Source organism: Crocodylus siamensis, chromosome 12, assembly GCF_052110815.1.
Source record: "Crocodylus siamensis isolate JL-2025a chromosome 12, ASM5211081v1, whole genome shotgun sequence".
Taxonomy (NCBI): Eukaryota; Metazoa; Chordata; order Crocodylia; family Crocodylidae; genus Crocodylus; species Crocodylus siamensis.
In genome coordinates, this window is record NC_143406.1 from 797,785 (window position 1) to 825,294 (window position 27,510).

A 27,510-nucleotide genomic window follows, 5' to 3' on the forward strand; every position below is an offset into this window, starting at 1 on the left:
TAAGGCAAGATTTGGAGCTCTGCAAGTCAAATTGCAGCATGCTTTAAGCCCTTCCAGGACAAAAAGGCATTTTCAATAGTAAATATCTCTATAATGCACCATTCAGCATTTTAAAAGTACTGAGTGGCTTCAGTTCTCAGGGAGGAATGTGCCTGAGAGGTTGATCCAGAAATAGACTGTGAACAATAGGACTTTTCAGTTTCAGAAAACTGATCTCGCCCGGTCTGCCTGCCTTCTCGCCAGCAAATTGGAAAAGCATTAACTAAAACATCCATTGAGAACGCTCAGCAACCTACAGCTGTGCTTAGCAATTCTGTTTAATCCTGGAAAAATTAGCAACAGTGCAAATTACTTGCCTGAACTGGGACAGCCCCATCCTGAGAGGTCTTCAACCCCCTCAGCTTTGTCACGGAGGGGCCTTAAGGAAGGGGCCAGGTGTGCCAGGCTATAGAATGGACAATATCTCATTATCAGCTTTTTATTACAAAATACTCGTCCCATTAAAGATCGTTAAGGTCTCTGTTTCTGTGCGTCTGCTGTGTTGCCTTTCCTCCTGCAGTGCCTTTATAAAGAACCCGTGTAGTCTGTGTTGCTCTGTTTGGCAGTAAAATGCTGTGAGCAGGGTAAGAGCGAGGGCACAGGCAGCTCTCCCTCTGCGAATGGGCTTTGCAGGAGGTCGCTGCACTGGCACATGGCTTGGCGATGTGAGAATTCACACCTGGTAGGAAAAGCAAGTTCACGCCCCCCCCCCCCCGCAGGGCATCAGGCAGCTCTATTCAGTCTTTTTATCATAGAAACAAAAATGACAATGACAGCTCAAAATGGCCGTTCTCCCTGGAGCAGCGCCAAGTCCTCTACTTCAAAGGTATTTTTATAGCCTCCCTGGGGTCTCTCATAAAGATGCCTGCTCTGAAGGGTTAGCTCCTTTCTTGGAGCACAAGGGAGCTTGTACCTTCAGGGGCAGCATTTATAGCATTTAAACACTCCAGGGAGATGGGAGTGAGTTCCAGCTTTGTTTTTTACCCCTTTTATTTCCCTAACTGCATGAGCACATTTTGCCTCTGGTGTCATTGCAGGATGTAGGGCTGGATTTCAAAACCCCAGTGCCTGATTTTCAGAAGTGTGGAGAGTCCACACCACCAGAGAAAGCCATGGGTGCTGCACCTGATGTCTCTGAAGATCAGACCCAAATGCTTTAATGAGGACTGTGTCTGCTTCTGGCAGGAGAACTGCGATTCTTAGATAGTCTGCCTTACAACTCCACTGTCTTCCTGAAGACAAGTGGCCTCCTTGTTGTGCGCTTTAGTCTGATATTCCCTGCTCTGGCCTTAAACTGCCAAAATTATGGCATTTTCAGTGGATTTTATTAGGTTCCTCAGCATTAAGGGAATTTGGCTCCTTGTGAAGAGGCCACATCCAAAGAGACTTATTCAGGTTTGAAGTAGGGCCACTCGCCAGCTGTAATTTGTCAAGCTGACAAGAAGAATAAAAGCTGGCAGACCGAGCTTGTCACTCTTCTTCCTGAGAGCTCACGGTGAATAAAGGATCACTTCCTGTGTCCAAGTATAGTTTTGTGTGCCCAGAGGGAACACGCTTTTCCAGGCAGCATCTCACCAATCAGCAGGCTGTAATTCCATGCTTATTTAAAAGCTGAGGGTACTTTGCCCTTTGTGTAAGCCAGCAGAAGGTTATTCACCCATGCTGGCATGTTTTCTATTGCTTTTGCAGGCACTAGTGGCATGTTTGGAAGGTGCAGGAGAACAGTCGGGATTCAAGACACTGCTCAGCAAGGTGAGGGATGAGCAGAGCCTGGATGCTCAGACTGTTGTGTCCATGCTGAAGCTGTTTCAAGACACCTATCCCAAGATAAAAGCAGTGCTACTGGAAAGAGAGCAGAACAGTGGAGAGATCCTGCAGCAAACAGGTAGGAGAGCAGGTACTCCCCTTGTACAGAAACAATCAGAGGAGCTTGATACTTGACAGGTGCCACCATGCTCTGCTCCCAGCAGGTCAGGGTACTTGAGCCTAGAAAAATTGCTTGAGCCTTAGTTCTTGCCCACATGTGATAAACCTGCCAGCACTAACAGATCATTAGCCTTTTGGAATCAGGTTTTGCATTTTCACTTCCCAAACTGGACGTGTCTGACAGCGCCTGTATTGGAGCAATCCCAGGAGTGCGCTCTGCCCTTCACTAACTGTAGGTCTACATCAGTGGCAGGGTGACCATCATGGGTCAATGCTCGACTGTGCCTGAGGACCGAAAGCTCCTTTTCTTGCTTTTGTTTGACAGAAAGCAGTAGCCTTGCAAACCTGACGTTAACCTCTAGCTTGCTTTGCAGCTTTGTGCTCTGTTAGATAAATGAGACGTTTTCCTTTCATAGAGTTTAAAGAGAATAATAAAGTGTTTTCTTCTGCTGCTTGCACTCAGTCTAAGCTTTGCTATTCACTTAGATCTTTCACAGAATCTCATTGTCTCACTTCAGGAGAAAATACCTTGCTGTCACTTACTTCACATTGACTCATGTGGTTGTTTTTTTTCTTTTCTTGTACTTCCAAATCTTTCTCCCACAGCGAACACAGAACACGGAAAGACCCTGTCTGCTCTGCTAGTGGAATGCAGGGAGGAATTGATCCAGAGCATAACACAGCTGAACCCCATCATCGAGTTCCTCGAAACAGCAGAGGAAGGATTCCTGACGAGCTTGGAGAAGCAGGTAACATCTGAAATATAGGAAAGCTCTGTGTGTGTAAGTTGTGTGAGCAAAGCACCTTCTTATCACGTGGTTTTCTAGGTCACACTTAGTTCCATGGCCTATAGACTACATATGTGACTCATAACTTTGGGGCTGAGATGAACAACCCCTGATGCAGTGCTGAACATCCTGCATAGCTGTACGTGGGGGAAGGGCTGGAGCTAGTGTGCTTTGAGTCCATGGAAGTCCTCTGTGCTAAGCTCAGAGGCATCAGTGTACTACCGTGGGCTACAGAGATTTAGTTTTAATGGAACTATTAAACCTCTGCATTGACAGTGTTGCTAGCTTGATTAGCAGATGTGTCACTCTCTCTAGACTTGACTCATTGGTCAAATTGCCTTGGAGAGCTATCTGAAAGGTATTTTCTTTTTGTGCTCTGTGCACGCAGTTGCCCATATGTGTGGAACATCCTCTCTTCAATTTATATGCTTCTGTGGTTCTGTACTGGTGTTTCACAGGATCCCTTCCTTGCTCATTGTAATGTTTGGTAGCCCAAGCGAGCTTCATCACCTTACAGGAAAGGAGAGGGAGTTGGGGGGACTTGGGTAGAAGCCGAGGCCTCGTTAAACTAAAGAGAAGGATGTGAGTGAAGTTGGGAGGGAGGCCTGCCAGAAGCTGAGGTCTTCATAAGGCAAGATTTTGCTGAAGCCCTATCAAAACAGGCAGGTGCAGAGGCCTCAGGTCTGTCTAACAGATTCAGTTTAAACTAAGTGGAAGAATAAATGCTAAAAAAGTCAGTACCTAAGACTTTTTTTTATGTTGAAGGGGCACATTTTGAGGAATTAAGAGGAACCTGTTAGTGAGGCTCCAGGACTTAAATGTAAAGAGGGCTTGGGTTATCTTAGGTCAACTGTACCCAAACTATCTAGACTTTGCCTCCCAGGCAAGGAGAAAAACATGTAGGGTCGGGATCCAGCCCTACCCGGGTAAATAACCATGTTAAGTAGGGTATTAAGGAGCAAGCAGACAGCTTGTAAGGAATGGAAAAAGGGATTAGCCAACAAAGAGACCTACTTTTCTGAAGACAAAGAATGTAGGGATAAAGTGTGAATTGCCAAAAATCAAAATGAGCTAGTCTTTAAAATGGTCTTTAGACATATAAATAAAAGAGACCAAGAAAAGAAGTAGGACTGTTTTGCAATGAAGAGGGGAAAGAAAGTAAAGATAAGCAAGGAACGGCCCAAAAATGAAATCAGAATTTTGCTTCAGTTTTCAGTGAGACTGGCAATATCCCTTTGGGGCAGAGGTAGAATGCCTAATGATGGCAGTGAGGATATGGAAATGAATGCAATACAGCCTGGGTGTTTTGCAGGGTTAATTTATAGAATCATAGTAAGGCTGGAAAGACCCTATGGTAGTCACGTAGAGTCCAGCTCCCTGCTTTAAGCAGGTTCGTCCCTGTCCAAACCATCTCATACAAATCCTTACGTAACCTATTCCTAAAATGACACAATCAACCCTGTTGCATCTAACCCCCTTGCAAAGATGAGGTTTTGAAAGTATTCTGGCGTATATGGAGCCACAACAGACATTTCAGTGAGACCACTGAAGTGCTCCAGCTGTTTGCTGTATCTTTTCTTTCAAAGGATGCAACTTTTCCAATCAGCTGCATGGGAGGCTGATGACCCCCAGCTGATCAAAGAAATGGTGGCCTTTGAAGTAAAAGCTGCAGGAAACAACTGGGTGGATGGTCCCTAATTTAGCAATCTGCTGTGAATTAAGTGGGTTGCAAACCATCCCTATAGGAAAAATACAGATTCTATTGGAATACCACAACTGAGCTGAAAAACCAAAACTCAGAGTTTGCTGCCCTCAGGTGTGGGGGGTGGAGATGAATAACCTCCATCCCAGAATATTAAAAGAACCATTATACTTAACTACTGCAAAGATGTTTAATAAATCCACCGAATTAGCAGGGGACTGTGTAGCTAAAGAATAGCAAACCTATTTAAGAAAGGGGAAACAAAGTGGTCTGGACAACTGCATACCTGTTAGCCTGATCCCTGCACTATTAAAGGCTCCTGAATACAGTTTGAAAGAATAATGATACTGTGATACAAACAAATGAATAAATGTAGCATGGATTTGTCAGAAGTAAATTATGTCAGACTAACCTGAAATCTTCCTTTGCTAGGGTGAGATCCACTGTACCAGTCTGCACTTTGTAAAACATTTGATGTGGTATCACTTGGGAATTTATCAGTTAACACAGAGAAGATAGAGATTAGTACAAGAATTATTAAGTAGATGAGGATCTGACTAAAGGGCAGATGACTGCAGATTATGCTGAAAAGAGAACTTATCAGGAGAGAAGGGGGTTGCTAGTTGAGTTCCTATAGGATTGGTCCTGTGACTGGTTTTATTTAATAGTTCCATTAGTGACCTTGGTACAAAAAGGAGAAATGTGCTAATGAAATTTGCTGATGGTACAAAATTGGGAAGTATGTTAACTCCCATGGAGGAGGATTTGAGTATCATACAAGAAGAACTGGATGTCTGGGAAGACTGGAGGAATAGAAATGAAATTTAATAGTGCAAAATGCAGAGTCATGAATTTAGTAATTAATAGCAAGAGATGAAAACTAGACCTTATCTAGAGTACTAGGTACTGTTCCAGTCACTCATGTTCAGGAAAAATAAATTCAAACCTGGACAGGTATAAAGAAGGACTTTTGGTTTGATCAAGGGAATGGAGAGTCTGTCATGACAGAAAGCTAAAAGAGTTGGGCCTGTTCAGCCTAGGAAAATGGAGGCCGAGAGGAGATAGATTGTTCTCCTGAAAAGCATCAGAGGGTGGAGATGAACACTAAAGAGAGTTTTGAAGAACTATTTAATGTAGAGGCCAGTGTGGACATAACAATAAATGTAATGTGAATAATGATCAGAATTAGGCTAGAAATCCAGGGAGGGAGTGTCCAGGCTAGTTTTCTGATAGAAGCAGTGGGTGCTAAAGCCTAGCCTGTTTTAGGTTGAAGTTTGGTAGTTTTATATGACTTGGTTGCCTGTGATGGCAAGAGACTGAACTTCACTGCCCAAGGGCTTTTTCCAGGATGATGTTCCAAAACACCACAAAGTGTAGCTTCAGAGCTGTGCAGTTTGTGCAGCCGTGCTTGTGTGGAAGGCTCTTTTTGTGGTGGGTATGAAAAGCCTGCAGTTTGAACAAGACTTTCTTATGTGTTGTGATATATTTTTAGACTCAACCTTGCTTGCATTTGAATGCAATGTATTTGTCCTTTGTGACTGTAATACTGATGTATTCAGAGCTCTTCTAACCTTGTGATTTGATATTGATTGTACCTTGCATGAGGCATGTCTCACATGACTGGCCCATATAAATAATCCTTCAGCCTATAAAATATTTATTAAAATAGCAAGGTTTCTCTCCCTTTCCCCATATCCCTGCTTCAGTGGCAAATGGAAAAGAGAAAACAAGCCTGGGTAAGGGAAAAAGGCTAAAATATTCAAAAAGGAAAGTGTTTCAGTAAAAAATTACAATAAAATAGCAGTAATTTTGAAACCTGCAGCAGAAACAGCTTCATGTTTTGCGGGGGTGTTTTCCACTTATTGACCAGTTTTAAGAACCAGACTTCATGGGAAACATAATTTGACCCTGTGCAAAGAAGGGGTCAGTGAACTGCCTATAGCAGTGGTTGGCTTTAAGCCCCGCAGCTCTGTGGTTTGGATTCAGTGGCTCTGCAGGCTGGATCTGGGCCCTGGGTCTTAGGTTGCCTACCTCTGGCTTATATATATTTTCCAGGATAAGGCATGTTAGCTTAAATACTAAAAGTATGGGCCTGTGATAAACAGATATGTGTTTACTAGAGCTCTGTATAATTTCATAGTGTTCTAGGCCACCGCAGATCAATCAGACCTATGAAACATAAGGGTGTTCTCTTAACTCTTCTCTTTACTGGCTGCTTTTTTATCTCCTTGCTCCTGTAGGTGATTCTGGATTGCTGTGAAGGCAGCTCCCATGGGGGGGCAATGGAGAATCTGCTTAGGAAGGTGATGGAAGAGAAGACCCTGAAAGCTGAGAGCTTGGTCAAACTACTTGGGGCTGTAAAAGCAGCATTTCCTGATCTGCACCTTCTGCTAGACAATTTGGCAGCAGCAGCAGCTGTGTCTGAGAGTAAAGGTATTACTGGATCACCCTTTCTAAATTAGTAGCTCCATGCAGATCATCCACCATTAAGTTTGGATGCCTGTCTGAGCTTGAATCAGGTTTCTAGAACTTAGAGATAGATACAATGTGCAGGAACAGAGCAAGACCCAAGGCCAGGACACAGGTGAAGTTATAATCTTTGCAGCAGATGGTTTCCCATGCACAAGGACTGGTTGTAGTGCAATAATGAGGATTAAAAAAAACCCTTTGTGGCTGTGCTGAGTCCTACACCTGATGTTTCCCACCCCCTGGGGAAAGGCTTTAATCACTAGGCTATTAAACCTAGTGATGGTAGGGTCCTCCTCTTTCTTCTCCTGATCCTTCCCTCCTGGCTAGTCTTGTTTTTTCTGCAAGTAATATTTTGGGGAGTTGCACAGAGTTACACATTGTCCTTGCTAAAACAGGATGGCAGCAGAGCAGAGTGGCTGGATCTGATCTGTTTTGAGGAAACTCAGGACAGGTTAAGTTGTGCGCAAGTGAGTAGGATTTAAAGTCAACAGCAGTGGCCCAAATTATGTGGCTACCTGTGTCTGCATAGGTCTACTTACTATTGGTGTTTGGTTTTGGGCCTGTGAGTGTATTTGGTAGGCATTTATGCAGTGCCTTTGGCTAAGGAACTGAGTAGTTTGCTTTAATTCCATTACATCTATTGTCCTGTAGTTTAATTAGAGATAAATGCAATAGGATGCAATGAGAGCTCTGAGGCTTCAATGTTTAGGTGCTTAGGATGCATTAGAACTAACTGATATTCTCTGGACTCTAACTGTGGAAAATGGATCTTCCTAATTCCTTTATAGCTAACCCCACTTTGTTGGCTTGTTGCAATAAGTTGGTAGCCCAAGTCATTTTGGACGCATGTCAGTGTCACTGACAGCAGTCAGTCTCTATCTGGCAGTCTCCAGTGGAAGACAAAAGGTGGACTGGTGGATGGAGGATAAAGTCCCCTCTCACTCTGGCAGGTAGTACGTCCCTATCTCAAGTATGGGAGGCCAAGGTATATGCCTTCTCCCTGTTTGCTAAGTTTCAGCCCTTATTCTGGCTCCTCCAACCCTTCTTGGCATAGTTATGGATGCACTCACTCTCCCTGGTCATCTCTACCTTTATTCTCTCTCTGTCCTGGGCACCGTAAAGCTGCAGGATCTCCTTGTCAGCCTCTTTCAAGCAGTGACCGAGATGGCTGTCCATCAGTTCAGGAAAAGTACGATTAATGGAGAAGTTCTTTGTGGCAGCATGCCTACCCAGGGTCCATGATTGTCTGACACATCCAGGCAGCACACCTCTGGGCAGCAACCCCTTATATCTTGCACTTCCTCTCCATCTGATATCCTTGTCTGAGATCATTGACCTACTTTCCTCCCTACACACACATTCTTGGTTTTCCCCCCCATTAATTTCCCCCATGGGACTTGAAGTTGTTTGGACATTGTGAAACCTTTTTAGTTAATGGGGACCATTTCACTCCTGAATTTAGGTAGGCCAGCATCTTTTACTGGTCTGAAGTTACTTAAAAAGATAAAAAATGAAATTAAAATGTGGTGAAATATAAATGAGCGTTTTTCAGAAAGCAAAATTGTGCTTGTAATACTGATACTTCTCTGTGTAGCAAACATTCCAGGCAAGCAGTTTGCATTGTGATTTGTTAAGCACCATTGCTTCCCTTGAAACACCAGACACCCAACTTAGTTAATGATCTAGTGGTAATACTCATTTTGGGGAGGAGCATTCCTTAATTACATAGAGTTGAATCTTCTTAAATTGAAGCTTGAATAAATAAAAGCACATTTTTTTTTTACCTTGAAAATAGAGGGAGGGAGAAAGTGGGCTATGAACACCTCTTTCTCCCTTTTTGTAAATCTAGCCTTGAAAGAATTATTTTCACCTATGATTATTCAATACTTTTGGGTAGAGTTTGTAGAAATTGCTAAATACTTTTCAGAAGATCAAACCATCTTTATTCACCTAAGATACTCAGCCAACTCTATTCCAAGGTCACATTGACATCTTAATTACATTGTGGTTATTTCCTGATTCTTTAACACTTTTTTTTAAAAATGTCTTTTTGTAATCCAGAATTGGGTTCCACCTCCCCCCCATGTATTAATCAAAGATAACCCAACCCACATCATTGTAAATTATATTGAACTGTGGGCATTTGGATCTTTGGAAAATGTTGGTATATTTAATACTTGCACTCTTCGAAGAAGGACACAGTCCAGAGAAGCTTCACACCAGGGTGTCAGAGTCTTTTTATTACAGAGCATAGGCTCTCTCAGTATATCTACATCCAAAAATCCACAATAGAGCCTACCAGCAGGGGAATCGAGAGACTGAAAATCTCCTTGCAGTATTGTCTTATGTCCTAGTTTAGACCGGTCCACTGGCCTTGTGCAGAAGCCAGGCCTTCGATCTTTTGTGCTAGGACTGGGTCTGATTCTTTGAAGATGCTAAAAATATGGTATGCCACCAAAAGAGCTATTTTTATGCATGCACAATGTACAATCCAGATTGGGAGTCATCAGCCTTTTGCTGGTGTGGGTCAGAGCCTACAACATGGCTGTCACTGTGGGCCAGAAGTCTGGGCAGCAGGCTTCAGAGCAAAGGGGAATGCTGCGGAGTGGAGAGTTGGCACGGCACAACTCCGTGAGATCAGTTCCCCGTGCTGGATTGTCTCCACAGGCCAGATCGGACCTCTTGTTGGGCTGGACTCAGCCTGCAAACCATAGATTGCTGACCCCTTATCTAAACTGTCATCTTTTTTTATATACGTAAGTGATGAAATGAATGACTAATGGCAATTGGGTTGGCTAAGCAGTGGGCTCCAGTTAGCTCAATGCACTAGGCATCTGATATACAGCACTCCCTGCAGGCTATACTTACTGACTGCTATTTCAGTACAGCACTAGCAGCATACCTCAGACATGATCCATGCTCTTACTGTTTGACTCCCAACCCCCTCGTGCAGAGAATCTGCTCTTCTTCCAGCCTGTATCATGAAAGAATTGCAAACAAATGATGTCTGGAACCGCAAAGTATTTATTACTCGTATTCAGCTCTTGGATTCAAAACCAGATTCGTTGTAACAGCTTAGTGTGCTATTGAGGCCCCAGTCTGGTTTCTTATTTGTATTTGCCCTTTAACTTTGAGTAGGAAAGATGCTTCAGAATGATGCATGGTAGCGAGCAGATACTGTTTTTATTCATTTGCATTCAGCCAAATGGAGCCCAGAGGATTATGGGACTGAACTATTAAGACAATATCAAGAAAACTTTGCAGAGCTCTTCAAAGATTCCCAGATGTTGCTGCAAGGGATCTCAGGTGCACAAAACATAGCTCCTGGAGAGAAAGAGGTGAGTGGATAGACTGTTTTACATCTGCATTTCTGATTATAGCACAGGATTTTGCTCTGGTCTGCATGTAAAAGACCAGAGAGCACCTGGTTGTATCATTCATTGTTGCAGCAGTCTTGAGAGTTGTGTTGTTGCTGAAGTTGGGTTAAGAAGTCTTTAGCATCCATGTGCTGCAGCAAAAAAACCCCAACTCTACATCCAAACCTAAAAGTCACCAAAGAGCAACCATTTGCTCCAAGTCTCAGGAAATGGCTTCTATTTCTGCCTGACTTAGTGTGGCCTGTGTGTGCAGGGTTTAGCTTATCCTTGGAAAGCCTGTTTGCTTTCTTGACTCATGTTCGTAGTCCACAGCATGGCAGGGACTATAGTACTGTAAAACAGACTCTAGCAGGCAGAGTGACAGTTGGCTAATCCATGAATGGGCAGATAGTCGTCTCTCATTAATACCTTGGTGCTGGTCATTTGAAGGTAATGGAACGGATAGTGAAGCTTGCAGCTGGCGTGGGTGGTTTCAGCTCACTGGTCTCTGCAGCGCTGGAAGGCCAGGTTCTGTCTGTGAGTACCATTTGGCAGCTGTTGTTGGAACTGCGAGGGGCAGAATATCCACTGAACGCACTCATCGAGGAAATACAGAAGGAGCCAGGCGCAGACCTTTTTTTCAAAACAGGTAATGCTCTCGGTCTCCGGATAGAGCTGCTTTATCAATAGATTTCTCCAGATCCTCATCGATCCCACCGGATCTTCTTGTGCCTTTCCCTTTCCCTAGCGGCGGAGGTACATTAAACTTGCCAGTCAAATGATGACTAAGCACATCAAAGCATCAGGCACAGATGCTTATCTAAATGCTGACCATCCAAACCCTGGACTGCTTGTCCAAATTCCCTGGATTTGTGCACTGAGCTAGAAATGTAGTGTTAGGCCATTTTTCTTGAGCCACGTCCAGGATACAGTACACGTAGATGGGACTGGAAATACTGGAGAAACAACTTTCCTTCTGGTACTGTGTAATGCAAGCATCATCCCAGTGCATTGTTTATTGCAAGGAGAAGTAATGGAACACAGGATAGGAGACAGAATTGTTTTTTACTGAATTAACTGGTGCAGCATTTGGCCCTAGAAAGGGAGGAAGCTTTGGCAGAGGGGGAGGATGCCTGCCTTTTTCTGTGACCCTGTGATCCTTGCCAGACAACAGAAATGCAGTCCTTCTACTTCTCTCCCCGGCTGTCAATCGTATTAAGAATTCTAGAAATGCCATCAGGCTGAAATCCTATGAGACTGAAAACATGAGCTCATGAGCGCCTTAACCCTATTCCTGAGCTTTCCTGCAAACTTTCCATTCTGTGTTCACATTTTTCTACAGGAAAAATGCATTCATCTCCATTTGCTGAGTGAAAATCTCATACAAATCAGAGAAAGATTCAACTAGCTGACTTGCAGTACAGGGACAGTATCCAATGAGCCCACCAAACACAACAAAAGTATATTTTATCTTCTAATTTCTCTAATTGCGAAGAGTCTAGACATGATTGGTGATAATAGAATGGTCTTTGAGAGAAGTGCGGTAATTTTTTTTTGAGTGAGTCACGTCTCTCTGAGTGAGTTCCTTTAAAATAATTAAGAAGGTTTATTTCATCTCACAGTGGACAAACATTGAAAGCTACATCACTCCTTCACATCCAGGTGGCTTTGTTATCATTGCCACAGGCAGTGCCAATAAAGTCTGAAACTTAGTCCTTGACTTCCCTCTGCTTCCAAAGGGAAGAACACCCATTGAGAAGGAGTTGTCTTCTGAAGTTGGCTGAACAGGGTTACTAAAGCTAGGATTCTTTGGGCACATCCCAGGTTTTTTGTTTTATTGTTTGTAATGGCTTTCATTCCTTCAGTGGCTACCAGTGAAAGTACAGCCATCAAGATAATACTGAGACACAGCAAGCTGATCTCAGAGGCCATCAAGCAGAGAGCTGGACTAGAGGACTTGGCTCCAGGAGAAGTGGGTCTCACAGAAGCAGTAAAAGAGGTACTGAACGGGTGACAGAGAGGCAACACACAGCTGTTCTCCACTCTAATGTAACAGGCAGCCTGTAATGCCAACAGATTTTAGCCTGCAGTGTTCCAAGCAGAAATTACTTGGATCTATGTAGAGCTCAGTGGGCTGGGGCATGTGTTCTCAGCAATACCTTTCCACTGAAACGTTGGCATATCAGGCACTTTTATCGACATTATGCATGAGGCTTGGGCTACTGGAAATTGCCAGAAGGGTGCTCAATTGAGCAAAGTCTAGGTATCCTGACGTAAAGCTGTGACTCAGCTTTGCAAAGTGACATAAATACCATATAAAGGTGGCTAGCACGGTGTGGATTTTCATGCAGCTTGGAAGACTCAAGGCTGCCTGATACAAATGATGGGTTCCTAGGGGACTTGTTGAGTGTACCATACTGAAGCTAGACTTGGCTTTACCAAAACTGTTGAATTTAGGTGCTCTTTAACAGTGGGAGCCCACCCTGATATTCAGTCCTAGGGAAGGGAAACTAGACCGTAAATATGCAGAGAAGCAAAGAAATCTGCTAGCTTCCTCAGTCTCTGAGAGATTCATTCATATAGCAGTCTGCAGCCACTCAGTTCTGCTTTTACAGAGTTATCCAAACTAAACATATCTGAAGATGGAACACCCAGATCATCAATAACGGCCTGGCCCAAAAGGACTCCCTAGAAATGTTATCAGCTATTTCCATACTGCTGTTTGTACCATCAGCAGTTTGTGTTTCTGTGGCTAAGAAATGGAACAATGGCTTTGGTACCATTGGTTCAAGATTAAAGGAGAAGAAAAGCCCAAACATAATTGGAACGGTTTAGCTTAATAATAAAGCTGGGGTTGGCAACCTACAGTCCTTGGGCTTGATCTGGCTTGTGGAACCATTAGATTCAGCCTCTGGAGCTGGGAGACTTTGATGGCATTTGGTAGTTGGAGGGCTTCACCTGTACCATATTTGGGTGGGGGGAAGAAGCAGCAGCAGCCAGGTCCTAGCACTGGCCTGCTGCAGACCCAAGCTGGGTCATTTTGGCCCACCACCAGAAAACATTGTTGACCACCGCTCTAAAGCATCGTATCTGTCCACCAAAGAAAGACCAAAGTTATCAGTTCACTAACAATGTCTATTGTTAGCCCCACAGTAAGTGAGATGTTGGATATTGAGAAGATCCCTGGTTTCTCAGGGTACTGGTGGTAGCTTGACACACAAGCAGCAAGCCTGGGAACTTCAATCAGTGGAATTTCTTTTTTTTTTTTATCCCAGAAATATTTCAGCTGACCAGAAGTCATGGAATGGTCAAAATACAGTATTTGCCAAAGCAAGGGCTTCACGCTTCTGGGGGAGGCTTGATCTTCTGTTTCTCAGTGGGTTCCAAACAGTGCAAGAATGGTTGAGAACCATTCTCCCCAGTCTCCAGCTTTCTGCAATATAACTTTTTCTGTGTCATGTTTCCTTAGCTACTAAGCATTTCCTCTCAGAAGGAAACTTCAGAGGCCTCCTTGAAAGCAGCTCTGAACACAGCACAGGAGAAATCTGTTCCTGCCATCAAGATCTGTCAGTTGTTATGCAGCGTTTATGAGTCTTTCCCAGGTCTACAGCCTGTGATGCAGGAGCTGGGACATGTGGGTAAGAAATCTGCCCATACTCCTCCACACAGATATTTCTAGCTCACTTAGAAGTTTTGGACAGTTAAAGCATGAAAGCCTTAACTGGTCTGAGATCATAGCATAGCACTGTTGTCTGCCCTGATTCCTGTGTTGTACTTTTGGAATTGGATTACTCACTGAGGTGTGCTTGGGGATTCATGTATATCACCTACTATTAGGAGTTGTACTCCAGGCATTATTAGCAGGAAAAGAGCCTGGATAATCTGTTGGCTGCTGGTTATTGCTAACTCAGTGATTCATCCAGTATCTTGTTTGTGGTTTCTAGGTCTTGAACTTTGTTCAAGAAACAGGCCATTTATTCAGCTACCTGGCTTCTCCATTAGTTTATTTTTCAAAATTTTTGGTCTTGTCACATGGAGTTTTCTTAGATGCCTTCATGATATTGGATCCTCATAGGTCTGTTCTACATATATATTGACCATACCCTGGGATGAGTGGGTGCCTCATAGGCTGCCCCAAAGTAAAGCCATTGACCACCACAAGTCTTCTATACAGAAAATAAAATTCTGTAACAGTGGCATGCAGAATTGGAACTCAAGCATGCTGGGCGCATGTGAAATAGAAGCGCACACCCACCCACCCACATCCACAATGACACACACCCTGGCCAAGACTTGAATGTGTGTAAGTCATCACTCAGTCATTTTTGTTCTATGTTAAATTGGTGAGTGTTAGTTTGAAAGAAAACAGGAATCTCAAGCAGCAGTAGGTTTAGCTCGCTCCTCCTGAATACTGCTTTCCACTGAACAGATGCAGCATTTAATGGAATCGCACTCTGAGGAAGGTCTGGTTTTTGCATAGTTTGCTTGATAATCAAGAAGTGAAGAAACAAAGTTCTAAAAAGGCACGTTGAGATCCCATACCACAGTGTTGTGGCAAACTGAATTCCACCCTGGTTTCCCATGGCCACAAAATCATGAGACTGATTACAGTGAAGAAACCAAATAACTATTTGTAGTTTGATTTCTTTCCACAAACATATTTCTGATGGGGCTTTCCTCTAGGCTCTAGTCCTGTATAAATTTTCCGTTTTCTGCCTTTCAAAATTCTGGTGTTATAGGCACCTCAAAAATTGTTAGAATTTCTAGGAAACGGATATACATGGGTGATTAAGTTCTACTGTAGCTCTACCCAGAAGAGTGTGAAGAATCCTAGTGTCCTCTTTGCAACTGGCTATGTTTGGGGAAAAAAAATCCCGAACTATTTTCTATTTCCATAAAAGAGTCTCTTGAGCTGAAAGACCATTACACTATCTCAGGCCCCAAACTTGCAAACAGTCAAGAGGTAACTTCACTCACATGAGTTAGAGACAAGCGTTCAGAAGCAGCTCCTATTCTCTTTGTGCTTAAATGGGAGCTGAGTTTCTTTGAATATCGGGCTAGTGCTGGCACACTTCAGCTTCTATAGATGCTGGTGTTTTAACTGGAAAAAATGCATTCTCCTTTATTCTAAGTCTGCACTTCTTGCACCTTCCCTAGTCATTGTCACCTGTGAACGTGGCTTTGATGTGCTGCTGCTTTGATGGGATGGTGCATTTTGCACCAGTCTGTACCATATTTATCCCATTCACCCCTGAGCAGAAAAGTGCAGGATCAGGTGCTCCCTGAGGAGTGCTTAGGAGGCAGGTGGTGAGGAAGGCGAGTGCTCAAAATGGTCAGTCAGCACTGAAATGGGAGTTGCTTTCCACACAGGGCTCCTGACGGAGAGAAGCGGGGAGAAACCTGGGATCAGGAAGTGGAAGGTGAACAGTGAATCGCAGATTGAAGCCATGGACAAAGAGGAGGAGAAGGCTGGGGGTGCAGGTCCCAAGGAGCGAGAGGAAACCCATGAGAGAGGTTCCTCCAAGAAGAGCTTTATCTGCAAAGCCTGTGACAAGAGTTTCCACTTCTACTGCCGTCTGAAGGTGCACATGAAGCGGTGTCGCCTGGCCAAAGGAAAGCAGGTGCAGTGCAAGGAGTGCGCTGAGGTCATGAGCACCAAGAAGGAGCTAGAAAAGCACCAGCTGGAGGTGCACGGAGTTGCAGGGCCAGCCAAAAAGAAAAAGAAGAGACTCCCGGTGACATGTGACATCTGTGGAAGAGAGTTTGCTCATGCCTCAGGTGGGCTTCGTAACCCTAGAGCTGGGAGAGGTTTCATGTGGCACAGGGAGTGAGGTGCTCCTTGCTGTTCTAGACCTGAGCCAAGTGACCAGGGTGATAACTACATGAACAGCACATTAACTGGACAACCTGAAACTGGGCCCTCCTTCCTGGTTCTGAGGATAGTTCTTAGAAGCCTTTGAAATGTCACTGTGTCCTAAGGAATGTGATTTGGACCATTTCGCTGCTTCACTCTCCCAGTGTCTTATGGCTGATTTTCTTTTATAATTGCTTTTCCAGTGTTACACATGGCTTATCAAGGAACAGTGGGGCTTCTGGTTACTTAAAAGGTGTTTAAAAGCAAATGTAGGGGCATGTGGCCTGTTCTGGTTCTTCAGCTGATTTCAGGGGTATTGATAATGATGCTTCTCTGTGCCTGATGTTCCTTTACCTCCACCCCCTCATTCCCCTGCTCTCAGTGTGGAGCAGTACTACTTTAGCAGGGTAGAGGGAGCTTACGGCTATGTTGTTCTTTCCTCTCTGAGTAAGTGGCATGTTGGTTGTGATCCGGGAGCACTGGCTGTTAGGAAGATGACCTCTCCCAACTCAGTCAAGCTGTGTCACTTGGTAATTAGCATTAGGGCTGGGGGAAGGACCTGGACAGCACCTTTCTGCTGGGCATTAACTGCTTCCATTGGTCTCCTGCTCCCCAGGAATGCAGTACCACAAACTTACTGAACACTTTGATGAGAAGCCCTTCTCTTGCGAGGAGTGCGGTGCCAAGTTTGCTGCTAACTCTACGCTAAAGAACCACATGCGGCTGCACACAGGGGACCGCCCCTTCATGTGCAAGCACTGCCTCATGACCTTCATGCAAGCCTCCGCCCTTGCCTATCACACCAAGAAGAAGCACTCTGAGGGTAAGCCTGTCAGAATTGTAGGGGTCCTGACTGTGCACCAGGGTCCTTGTCCTCCCGCGAGTGATTGGAGGAAGTGTAGCGCCAAGTTGTGAAGGCACAGAGCTGTGGGGCTAATGCTATCGGTGTTCATCTGCCTGGGCAGGGTTACAGCTTAATCCATCCACTCCTGGTAATACCTCCATTTTTCCACTGCTTTTTTGACCGATTGACTGCTCCTTCCGCCTCTCTTAGTGGCTTTTCATCTGCTTTTGTCCTGTCCGTATCGCTGTCTCTCTACCTCCCCCTCTAGCCTTGTTCAATCGCATTGTTTCACCTCTCCCCAGACTAGAGGTCATTAGCGATCCCACCCCACCTCTCCATAACTCTGACATCTCCCTGCTATTGAGCTACTATCTTACTCACTTTCTCAGGCAGAGCTTCTCCTGCTTCCTTCTACTGCCTTCCTTCTTTGCCTCTCTTGGCAAAACTATCGTCCTTCCTGTCTTCTGGGATCACCAACTTCATCTCTTGTCCCTGCTCCCTTTCCCTCTCCCAGATACTCAGTTCATTGCTGAATGCTACCGTCCTCCTCCACTGGTGAATTGGACTCTCTATCCCTACTGCTGAACTTGTCTGTCTCTGCCTGGATTACAGTCTGGCTTCACTGGTTTTTGCCCCTGCCCTGATCTAATATGCCCCAAGTGCTGTTGCTAAACTCCCCTTCATCTCTAGCCTTGACTTTTTATTTGTTGGCATCCTGTTGTCAGCTGCCTTGGGTGCAAGCTTAGTCATTACCTCCAACACGATACATACTCATTCCTTTCCTTCTCCTCTCAGCCACCCACCCCATTCCTACTCTTCCTCAGTTCCCGTCTCTTCTCAGCTCTGTACATCCCAGTGCTCTGCCTGGCTGGCCTGCCTCCCCAGTGCCCTCTCAACTTTCATTCTTGCTGCTTCAAGCAACCAGCCTCCCTTCTTCTTAGCATTTGAATAGTTGGGAAATGGGAAATTTTCCTCCCAAAAGCCAGTGATGAAAACTTGAAAAAGAAATGTAAAAATATGTACATTTTGGATTTGAAAAAGCAAACCAGTATCTATTTTTGTTGGATTGGTTTTGAATTTGTGGGGTTTTTTTCCTCTCCCTTTGAACTCCTTTTCTTCTTTCTCCCCACTAAAAAAGTGTTAAAATGTAAAAAGGGAGGTAAGTGCAGCAAAACCCCCAAATAAAAGCACTCCCTGCCCCCCCTCTTTTTGCGGGGGGGGGTTGAAAAATGTAATATCTTGAGAGGCAAGGATATCTGTGGGTGATATATCACCCCAAAAGATCAAAGTCTCTTGCATATTTCCTCAACTGCCAACCTGTACTAGTGTGTTCTCTTTGTAGTTTTGCACTAATTTTCTATTTCCATAAAGGGATCTACATTCGCTCATCACTACTTTATCTCTGGAACTGCAAAGGCATTATACTACTTAAGACATCACTTCAATACTGCCATGAAAGGTTTTGTTTCATTTTGGATTTTCCACTGGAATAATTTGCACAAGTAATTTAATTTTGACAGTATGCTTAACTTTCGGTGTTCATTTCTTTTTAAAAATTCCAACTAGTTCTAGGCCTCAGTGCCACATTTGTCCTCTGCCACTAGCTCCTTTTATTTGTGAGCAACTCAGGAGCAAAGGATATGCCTGCGTTTGTAAAAACAAAAAAACAAAAACAAAACAACACCCCCCCCCAACCCAAAACATTGCAAACCTGTGGCAATGTATAGGTATGTTGTCAGAGCAATCATGTCTCTGAGCAGTTTATTATGGATGTATTTGAATGGCCTTGTATTGGAGCACTCTGTGTTTATAATCCAGGAACTAATATTGAGTACACAAATTTTGTGGTTTTGATGCCATCGCTTTTGATCCTTAGAAACTTGTATTATGAGTTGTTGGTCCCTTGAAACCTTGCCTGTTTCATAATCTGCTGCTTCTTCCCAAAGAATTGAGCTGCATTCCCAGAAATCCTGTCCCCTGGGTCAGTGCTAGCTGCAGAGGCTCTAGCCTGCTATATTGGATCTTCCTGCAGGGAAGATGTATGCCTGCCAGTACTGTGACGCAGTGTTTGCACAGTCCATTGAGCTGTCTCGCCATGTGAGGACTCACACTGGAGATAAGCCATATGTCTGCAGGGAGTGTGGGAAAGGATTCAGACAGGCCAACGGGCTCTCCATCCACCTACGAACCTTCCACAGTGAGTACCAGAGCCCTACTCTAGTTCAAATGGGGCCTTTCCCCTGGGACTTACCAGAGCTCCTTAGAAGGCAAAGCGCTGTCTGGGTGTGACTGCAAGGAGGTAAAGGGGCAGTGCCAGATTGCAGCAGACTGCCCTCTGCTGTGAAGGGCACAGGGCTGCCTTCATATAATGCAGTTTTGAGGGTGCTGCTGGTGATGGGCATCCAGCCTTGCTCTGCTGCTTCATGGAAGGATTTTTCTGTCCTAGGAGGATCCTAGGCTCTTCTTATGGGGACTTACACACTGGTCCTGGGGCTGGGATCAGCCCAAGAAAACAGCAGTACTGTCTAATAGAACAGAGCAAAGGCATCATGGGACTGCTGAGGACCAGCCTGGATTATTTCTCACAGCAAGTGACAAGGAGGGAGAGTACATGGCACTTAACCTGCAAAGATCCTAAAACTCAGATGTTTGCTCTTTGGCTAGAAATTACCAGCATTTCTTTCTCTGTTCTCCCTCCTACCTATTTGCGGTGCCTTTTCTCATATCTTTTTCTGTCTGCCTTTCTTTCTGTCCTCAACCCTACTTTTCACCCCCTGCACTGTGGAGTCAGACATCGAAGACCCCTATGACTGCAAGAAGTGTCGGATGAGCTTTGCCACCCTGCAGGAGCATCGCAAACACATTCACGAGGTCCACTCCAGGGAGTACCACCCCTGCCCTACCTGTGGTAAAGTCTTCAGTGCTCCATCCCTGCTGGAACGCCACATGGTGACCCATGTAGGAGGGAAACCATTCAGCTGTGAGATCTGTGACAAAGCCTATCAGGTGAGCTGGGCTTGGTGTACACTATATCTCACTCTCCAAAGAACAGCATCACCTGCCAGTTTGCAAAGAGGAGGTCATTTATTGGCACAAGCGAATACGGGAGTAACTGCACTGCCAAGGGAAGAAGTTTGCTGATTTGCTCAGAGGAAGAATAATTGTGCAATGAGAAGATAGGTCCACTAATATGAATCATTCAGTTCTAAAACTGTCCTAACTCTAGAGCTATAGATCCTTTCCTGCCCTGAGCTCCCTAAAATCTGATGCTTCCCTTTAGCCTAACATTTCTAGCTTTCTTGATTTCTATTATGATAGAAGTGACATTTTGCAAATGAGATTCTCCATTTGGCTTGTGCAAGTGTGCATGCATATGTTGGAGGGCCCTAAACCAAGTAGCAAGGCATGAAAAATCAGTCCAAAATGGGATCTGTGAAGAGGGAGATGAGAGAGCTAGCAGCACTCAGCTCTTTGAGTGTGCTGTTTTTGTAGAGATCATGTTCTCTATCAGCGTAGTTTAGGATGCTGCATTTCTGGCATAAATAAGTTAGAGTAATGAATATCAAGTATGCTACATAAAAGAGATGGGTTTGGATAGGGATGTTTATGGTAAGGTCTGATGCATCTTATAGCTGCTGAGTGCAGCCTCAGTTCCCATTTGTTTTAAGATGGCAACCTATTACTACCACTTTGTCCCTCCAGGACAGCTTTTCCATTCTAAACATGATTTGATTTATATCTTCACAGCAACTGTCAGGATTATGGTATCACAATCGGACCCATCACCCCGATGTCTTTGCAGCCCAGAATCACCGCTCATCCAAATTCTCATCATTGCAGTGCAGCTCCTGTGACAAAACCTTCTCCAGCACAACTGCCCACAGAAAACATGTCAAGACAGAGCATGCAGGTGAGAAGTCCCCCTTGCCTCCTCTGGGGAAAAAATGCTGAGGTGGGAGAGATAAGATATGGGAATAGTTCTCGCTTGATGAAACAAAGCCTCATGGATTGCTGAGACCACAGCAAACTCATTATGACCCCTTAGAAGGGTCCTCTCCAACAGGTGTCCTCTCTGTTTTGTCATGGCTAGCTCTGTTGGTTCATGAAATGCTCTGCAGGTGGTGCTGGAATCAGATACATTCTTGCTGAGTTCTTGACATTTATCTCCTTTGGTGTGGGTCTGTGTCCAGGTGCCTGGGCTCAGAGTAGTGATGTAGCCTGTCTATACTGCTTTCCCTGGTCTCATTTTCAGATATGAAGTTTCACGAGTGTGAGAAATGCAAGGAGCTGTTTCCCACGCTGGCTCTTCTGCAGGTCCACATCAAGTGCAGGCATTCAGGTCAGTTAATAGTTGTCTTGATGTGCCCTCCTGGCTCTGGGCCAGCCTTGACAGTTGAGGCCTCTTGTGCATCTCGCTGGTAGTGATGCTTCTTTCATGTTTCTGTAGGGTCACAGCCATTTTGCTGTTTGTACTGTTCAGCCTCCTTCCGCTTCCCAGGGGCCTTGCAGCAGCACGTCACCACTGAGCACTTCAAGCAGACAGAGAGCACCTTCACTTGTGGACTGTGTGGGGAGCTCTTCCCCACTCAGGAGCAGCTGGAAGGTCACTACAGAGCTGAGCATCCCAAGGTGGTGTTTGCAGAAGCCCAGGCCACCACCACGCAGATTGTGCAAGTAAGTGACTGCTCCGGGGGTGGCTGATAACAGGGGTGCTGGGGTAACTTCATGTAGGAGCAGCTGTAGTAAGACTCCAGAGCTGGGGTGCTTATCCACTGCCATGACATTGCATCCTTCTCCCATCCCCCTATCCTCCCAGCCCTGTTCTTTGCACCAGTTGGCATCCCCACCTTCTCTTTATCCACTCTGTGGTTCTACCTTCCCTTTCTAGGTCTACTTTGAGGGAGTATAATAAGACTCATGTCTGATAAGCCCTTAGGTTGCCTCTGAATCCAGGAATGGCCTGGCACTTAACTAGACTTTTAGGTACTCAGTGCATAAGGGCAGTGTGGGGTCACAGGGGAAGAAGGAGCCTTAACTGGATGTTAGTTCCTTAACCCCAGTCTGGGTTTGTTTGGGGGTAAAGAGCTGAGGCTTCTTTTTGGGTGCCCTGGTGAACAGATGTTCTCCCAGTTCCTGATGCACACCCCTTATATATACCTATTGGCTGCCACCAAGTCATCCCTGAGCCTGCACGTCTCCAAGCTGAAGAGTCCCATGCCTCTCAGCCTCTCCTCATAAGGTCTGTTCTCTTGACCTCTGATCATGCACATGGTTTCTCCACATCCTTTGCTCTTGGAGACTGGAGGAGGAAGGGCTGGCAGGAGGTGCAGAGCAAGCTGGTCACTCTGGGAAAGCTCTGTTAGAATCCAGAGGACTTCCCTGTCTAGATTATAACTATTTTGCAGAAAACCAGATTTTAGGGCTGGGGTTAGCGGACTCTCTCTCTCTCTCTAATACTGCAGGTATCAGTAGAGAATAACCATTTGGACGTGGGAACCCAGTGTGCAAGATTCCCTGGGCTGATGATCCGCTAGTGTGTAATCACTGCGTCTTTATAATCTACGACTACTTATGGTGCTAAATTATAGCAATTTTGTGAAGAGAAATATTTAAATTGCTTTTCCGTCTTCTCTTTTGCATCACTGGTGTGTGCAGCTCAGAGCTTCCCATTAGGGCTCACGCCTATTGCAATTGCACTCCTCAGGTGTGAAAGTAAACGCTGTTATTGGAGTGTGGGCTGGGGACACTTCAGTGGAAAATGTGCTGCAAACATCTCCTTAACTCTTGAGTTGTTTCCCATGCAGGTTATTCAGACAGCAGAACAAGGAGCAGAAGGAGAGCATGTGATCACCGTGGATGAGGCCGAGCTTGCTGGATCCCAGGTCTTTGTGACGTTGCCAGATTCCCAAGCTAGCCAAGGTGGCTCGGAGCTGGTGGCAGTGACTATGGAGGATCTGTTTGATGACAAAGTCACTCTGATTTGTGAAGAAACAAAATGAGGTAGCCTGGAGCACCTGTGTGATGCATCCAGAATTGCTTAGCCAGCTTCTCAGCTGTTACTATCCATGTGTACCACTTGGGCCATGAGATGCAGGCTTATTCCAGGAAACTACTGGGATTTGTGACACTGGCAAAAGAAGTGAGGGGCTGCAAGCACAGCACTCCCAAAAACATGGGAGATCAGCAGTGGGAACTGTTTGGGAGTCATGGAGCCAGAGTAGCTTCTTTCCCTACCATGAGTGGCAGGCAGCAGCTGGTGCTTCTGTATGATCTGGGCCACATGTCCTCTCCAGCCCCAGGAAAACAGCTTGTGCAGGAGGAAAGGAGATAAATGAAGCACAACCAGGCAAAGGCCTAGCAAGGGCAGAGCTGGGGAGAGACGGGAAATTCCAGGGGCAGGAGAGGCAGGGAATCATACACAGAATCAGAAGTGCTGGTGTAGGCCAGCAGAGCGAGGAATAGATGAACATTTGTCCAGGAGGAAGTCACCCTGAAGGTGATCTAAGCTGCGCTGTGATGAGGAGGACAGATGCCCGTGGAGGAGGCGCAGCATGAAAAGGCTGGGCACAAGCTGGGCGAGTGCTTGCAGGACCATGGACAGTGTGAGTCTGGGCGGTTTCAGCCATGCCATGTTCTGCTCCTCCCCAGAGGGTTACATTTCTCCTTAGTCCCCCTAGAAAATATGGCCACAGCAGGGCCGCCTTGGCCTCCACTCCAGCAAAAACTTAAAATGGGTCTGCCAACCTGGCAAAGGGAAAGCCAAAACTTAATCATGAGAAGCAAAACAAGTCTCCAGGCCACCTGGGAATGGCAACTGGTGGTGGTGGATGGGTGGGGGCTCTGGACCAAGCAGGTAGAATGAATCATTGTTCACAGTGACAGGCTGTGGAGAGGCCTCCCATTGCATGTGTATATAAGCTGTCTCTGTTGTTGAGCAGAAGCCTGCTGTGCTGTCCTTCTGCCATGTTGGCAGTGACCCAGCTTCAATCTCTCCTATATCCCAAGGGTCAAACTCTTATAAAATAGGGGAGTGAGGCAAAACCTGCAGTGTCGCAGCAAAAGGCCTTATCTCGGTGTCATAGAGCCTTCTTGGGAGAGTTGGCTGTTCACCTGCCCCATAGCTATCATCCCTCCAGGGGTGGGGTGCTTAAAACTGCCTGGAGCTTCTCTCCTTGTAAAAATAGTATGGGGAGCTCCATGGCAGAGGCAAGGAAAACAACTTAGGCCAGTCCTGTGTGTGTGCAGCTGCCTTGATTAGTTTGTCTCCAGGAAACATTAGCAGTTCCTGATGTCAGGAGACCCTAATCCTAGCCAAATCACTGCCAAGGCTGTGAGCATGGGGCAGCTCTGGGGTCAGGCCCACAGCTGGATGGTGACAGCTATCCCCTTTGTGAGAGGACAAAAGCCCTAAGACTGCCTGCCTTCCCTTTTAGCTTGATGCAGAAGCTGTAGCATTAGAAGAAAGCAGCTAGTCTGGGTATGGTGGCCCATCATTTCTTGAGTGCTTAATACCATTACCAATGAGTTGGCACTAATGCAAGCCTTCCTGTCTGACATAATGGCTGCCACCATTGCACACAGTCATTCCCTTGCGGCCCACAGTACATTGCTTTGCAGAAGGCTTCCGGCTACCTTACATAAAGCTCAGCCTGTCTGTGCCAGCCTCATGCAACACCTCCATTATAAGGCATTGGCCCCTTTAAGATTAAATTTCACAAAGCTTTTTTATCCGCAGTTTCCTAAAATATAATCTGATAATTAATGGTTTGCTGAATCCATTATGAAGTGCAATTAGATGGATGCAGGGTTCCTGCAGCTCTGAAGGAACTAGGAGCATTTATCTTCCTTTCCCTCATGCCAAAAGGTTGAACGCTGCCACTGCAATATTTACATACTGAGCAATGATCCCCACCGTCTCTCACAGACTGAGCCCCTGTGGTGAACAGTGCCCATCTAATCACACTGCCCAGAGCCACACGAGTGCAGAAAATGAGCAGCTTTCAGCTTGCCAGCAGCATCTTGTGCTAGCTGCTCCTGGCCACTAACCAGAGCCTGTTGTAGTCGAATGGCCCAGCCACGTACTTTGCTCCTATTGCAGCGTGGAGGATATAAGCAAACAGCCAGGACAGCGTGTTTTGCTGAGAGCAGAGGCACAGGAGGACAGACATGCCTTACAGTGAGAGTCTGTGAGTAACAGCAAGCGTGTAATCTCCCTGCAGTGCTTTAGTGAGGTGCTCCCACCTCCATCTCTCCTGCACACATGCAGTCTCTCTCTAGGGTTCTGGGGAAAGAGCAAACAAGCTTCAAGCCTGGTTTAATCCCAGAATGGCCAGGAGATGGTGCTCACAGTCTTGAGAATTAGTTGCCATGGAAAAGTGTCTTGCTGAGGCTCTTCTTGGCCCTTTTGACATTGCAAGCAGGCCCAGAAAGCACTGGGCCCTCCTGGGAATGAACCAACACCCTGTGGGCCAAAACACTGTCCTGGCAAGATTACGTGGCATGAACTTGGTATGATGAAGCTTATAGTCAGGGTTCCTCCACCCCCACCAAGGGAAGGTAAAAATGTTAGTCCTTGCTGTCAGTCACAGGGAAAAGATCCATGAGCACCTATGCAGGAAATAAAGAAATATCAGTGACACTACATAACATCACATCAGTAAACCTGTCACAGAAGGGAGGCAGATAAAAAAATAACAAGCTCAGTGTCCAAACCTGAAAGAAGGAAAAGGTCTAATACACATTAATTAACTAGGGGAGTGTGTCTGAAATGTTTTAGGGAGCTTCAAGGTATAAATGTGCTCAGAGAAAAATCTACATGGAGTTTGCTACTGGGAATGGCCCAGGAGAAGCCAAGGTGAGTGCCCACCCTCCCGGATCCATCTTGACGTTCCTCCACAGCACCAGTGCCCATGCCCTGTAAAATTGGGCATGATTCAGAAGGTGATTTGTGCCAAAGAACTGCCCTGCCAATGTGTGCTGTGACCTGCCATCTCCAGCTGTCTTCTTGAGATCCTAAGGCCCCTGACCTCAACACGCTTCTCCCAGGGGGAAACCCTTTCCTCGCTTTTTCTCTCCTCCCAGTTCAGGGCCTGAACACCCTTTATGCTGCACAGCAGTCTCCTGCTCCGTACAGCAGCAGACAGATGAGTTTTCACCTGAGCCCTTGCTAGTATTGAGAATATTTGGTGTCAGTAAAAGGAAATTATGGTGCTGACACCCTCCACCTCCTCCCAGACTGTGAAAATGGCATTTCATTTTCCACCCTAATGTTGGAAAAAACAAGCATATAACAGTATGCTCTTGTGTCTGCATTTTATGGGCACCTTTGAGAGTTGAGAGTGACCCTTGAGCTGATGTACTGAAGCAAGCCCAGGTGAAGAGGCAGAACAGTGGGTTGCCCTCTATGGCTGAAAGATGAGAGGAAATGAGCAATTTAGAAGGGATCACTGATGAGCAGGACCAATGTGTGGCTCGCACCTGCTCAGTGGGGTAGTCCATCTCCCCTTGACTGGTGAGGCCATACAGCTGGAAAGCCTCCCATGGCCTTAGCTAACAAAGCTCCATCTTCCTCTGCAGGTTGTTAGATACAGAGGTCCCCAGTTCAGTCTTTGCTGCAGACAGACTCAGAAGTGTCTTAGTACTTTTGCAATGTGTGAGGAAAGGGGTAGATTGTCGGGGTGAAAAGCCATGCTGGGAATTTGGATCAGTTTGTGATAGGTTGCCCCTTTTCAGAGTGCTCACTGCTGCAGGAGGTAAGGACAGCGATAATGATCAAGGGCTTGGCTGGATAGGAATGCACTTACTGGAAGTGAGTTACTGCAGAAGAACTGGCTGTGCCTGCAGCTTTGGCTGTCACCTCCGTCGTCAGCATCAGTCAGGGGCCGTTCTGTGGAGGAGGCCTGCAGCAGCAGCAGCCCAGCACGAGACCTGAATCAGGCTGCATATCTGTCTCCTCTTATACAGCTGCGTTTCTCCACTCTGCCACCAAACTCAACAGCTGAGTTCACCCAGCCACACCAGCACACACGTGTGAAGGCTGTTGAGCATCCTCAGTTGATTCAAGCTCCTCACACCAGCTCCTGCACTGCTGAAATATGCAGGTCAGAGCCTGCAGCAATGTTTTAATGAGATAGACATTTTTCAGGGTGTCCCTCAGCCTGGAGGATGCGAGACATAAGCTGTTGATCACTGATGAGGTCTTATGATGCTGCATTGGTTTTCTTTTGTGAAATAAAGTCTTGAAGATAAAATGCGTAACCGGTGTGCAAACAGATCCCTTGGAAGCAAAAGGTGCTTGTCAGCAAACCAGTGTGCACCAGTACCCTCTTCCTTTTCCAGGCATTGGGTAGAAATGGACACTTATTTATGTCAGTGGTTCTCAACCGGGGGTAGTGTGGCACCCTGGGGGCATTGCAGTGGCAGCAGCCAGGTTAAAGCACCCTGTGTGCTCCCCTGCACGAGGGCTCTGAGTAGCCCCCAGCAGATGGGTGGCGCTGGCCCATGCGGTCCCATTCCCGGGGAGTGCTGAGCCA

The 27,510-nt window shown here is 45.8% G+C and overlaps 1 protein-coding gene across 2 annotated transcripts in view; it reads left to right on the forward strand.

Moving 5' to 3' along the window:
• ZBTB40 (zinc finger and BTB domain containing 40) overlaps positions 1–27,229 on the forward strand; it is a 39,838-nt gene extending 12,609 nt beyond the window's left edge. Inside the window, exons 4-18 of one of the 2 annotated variants that reach the window (XM_090024104.1) lie at positions 1,729–1,924; positions 2,572–2,714; positions 6,696–6,888; positions 10,126–10,262; positions 10,731–10,929; positions 12,146–12,279; positions 13,750–13,918; positions 15,651–16,058; positions 16,751–16,957; positions 19,011–19,175; positions 19,770–19,984; positions 20,726–20,888; positions 21,231–21,317; positions 21,426–21,652; positions 22,783–27,229. In XM_090024104.1, coding sequence (XP_089880230.1) covers positions 1,729–1,924; positions 2,572–2,714; positions 6,696–6,888; positions 10,126–10,262; positions 10,731–10,929; positions 12,146–12,279; positions 13,750–13,918; positions 15,651–16,058; positions 16,751–16,957; positions 19,011–19,175; positions 19,770–19,984; positions 20,726–20,888; positions 21,231–21,317; positions 21,426–21,652; positions 22,783–22,977 — 2,838 coding nt within the window. In that variant the 3' untranslated portion in view covers positions 22,978–27,229. The remainder of the gene's footprint in view (positions 1–1,728; positions 1,925–2,571; positions 2,715–6,695; positions 6,889–10,125; positions 10,263–10,730; positions 10,930–12,145; positions 12,280–13,749; positions 13,919–15,650; positions 16,059–16,750; positions 16,958–19,010; positions 19,176–19,769; positions 19,985–20,725; positions 20,889–21,230; positions 21,318–21,425; positions 21,653–22,782) is intronic. The other variant, XM_090024105.1, reaches the window with a different exon arrangement.
• The last annotated feature ends 281 nt before the right edge of the window (positions 27,230–27,510 follow it).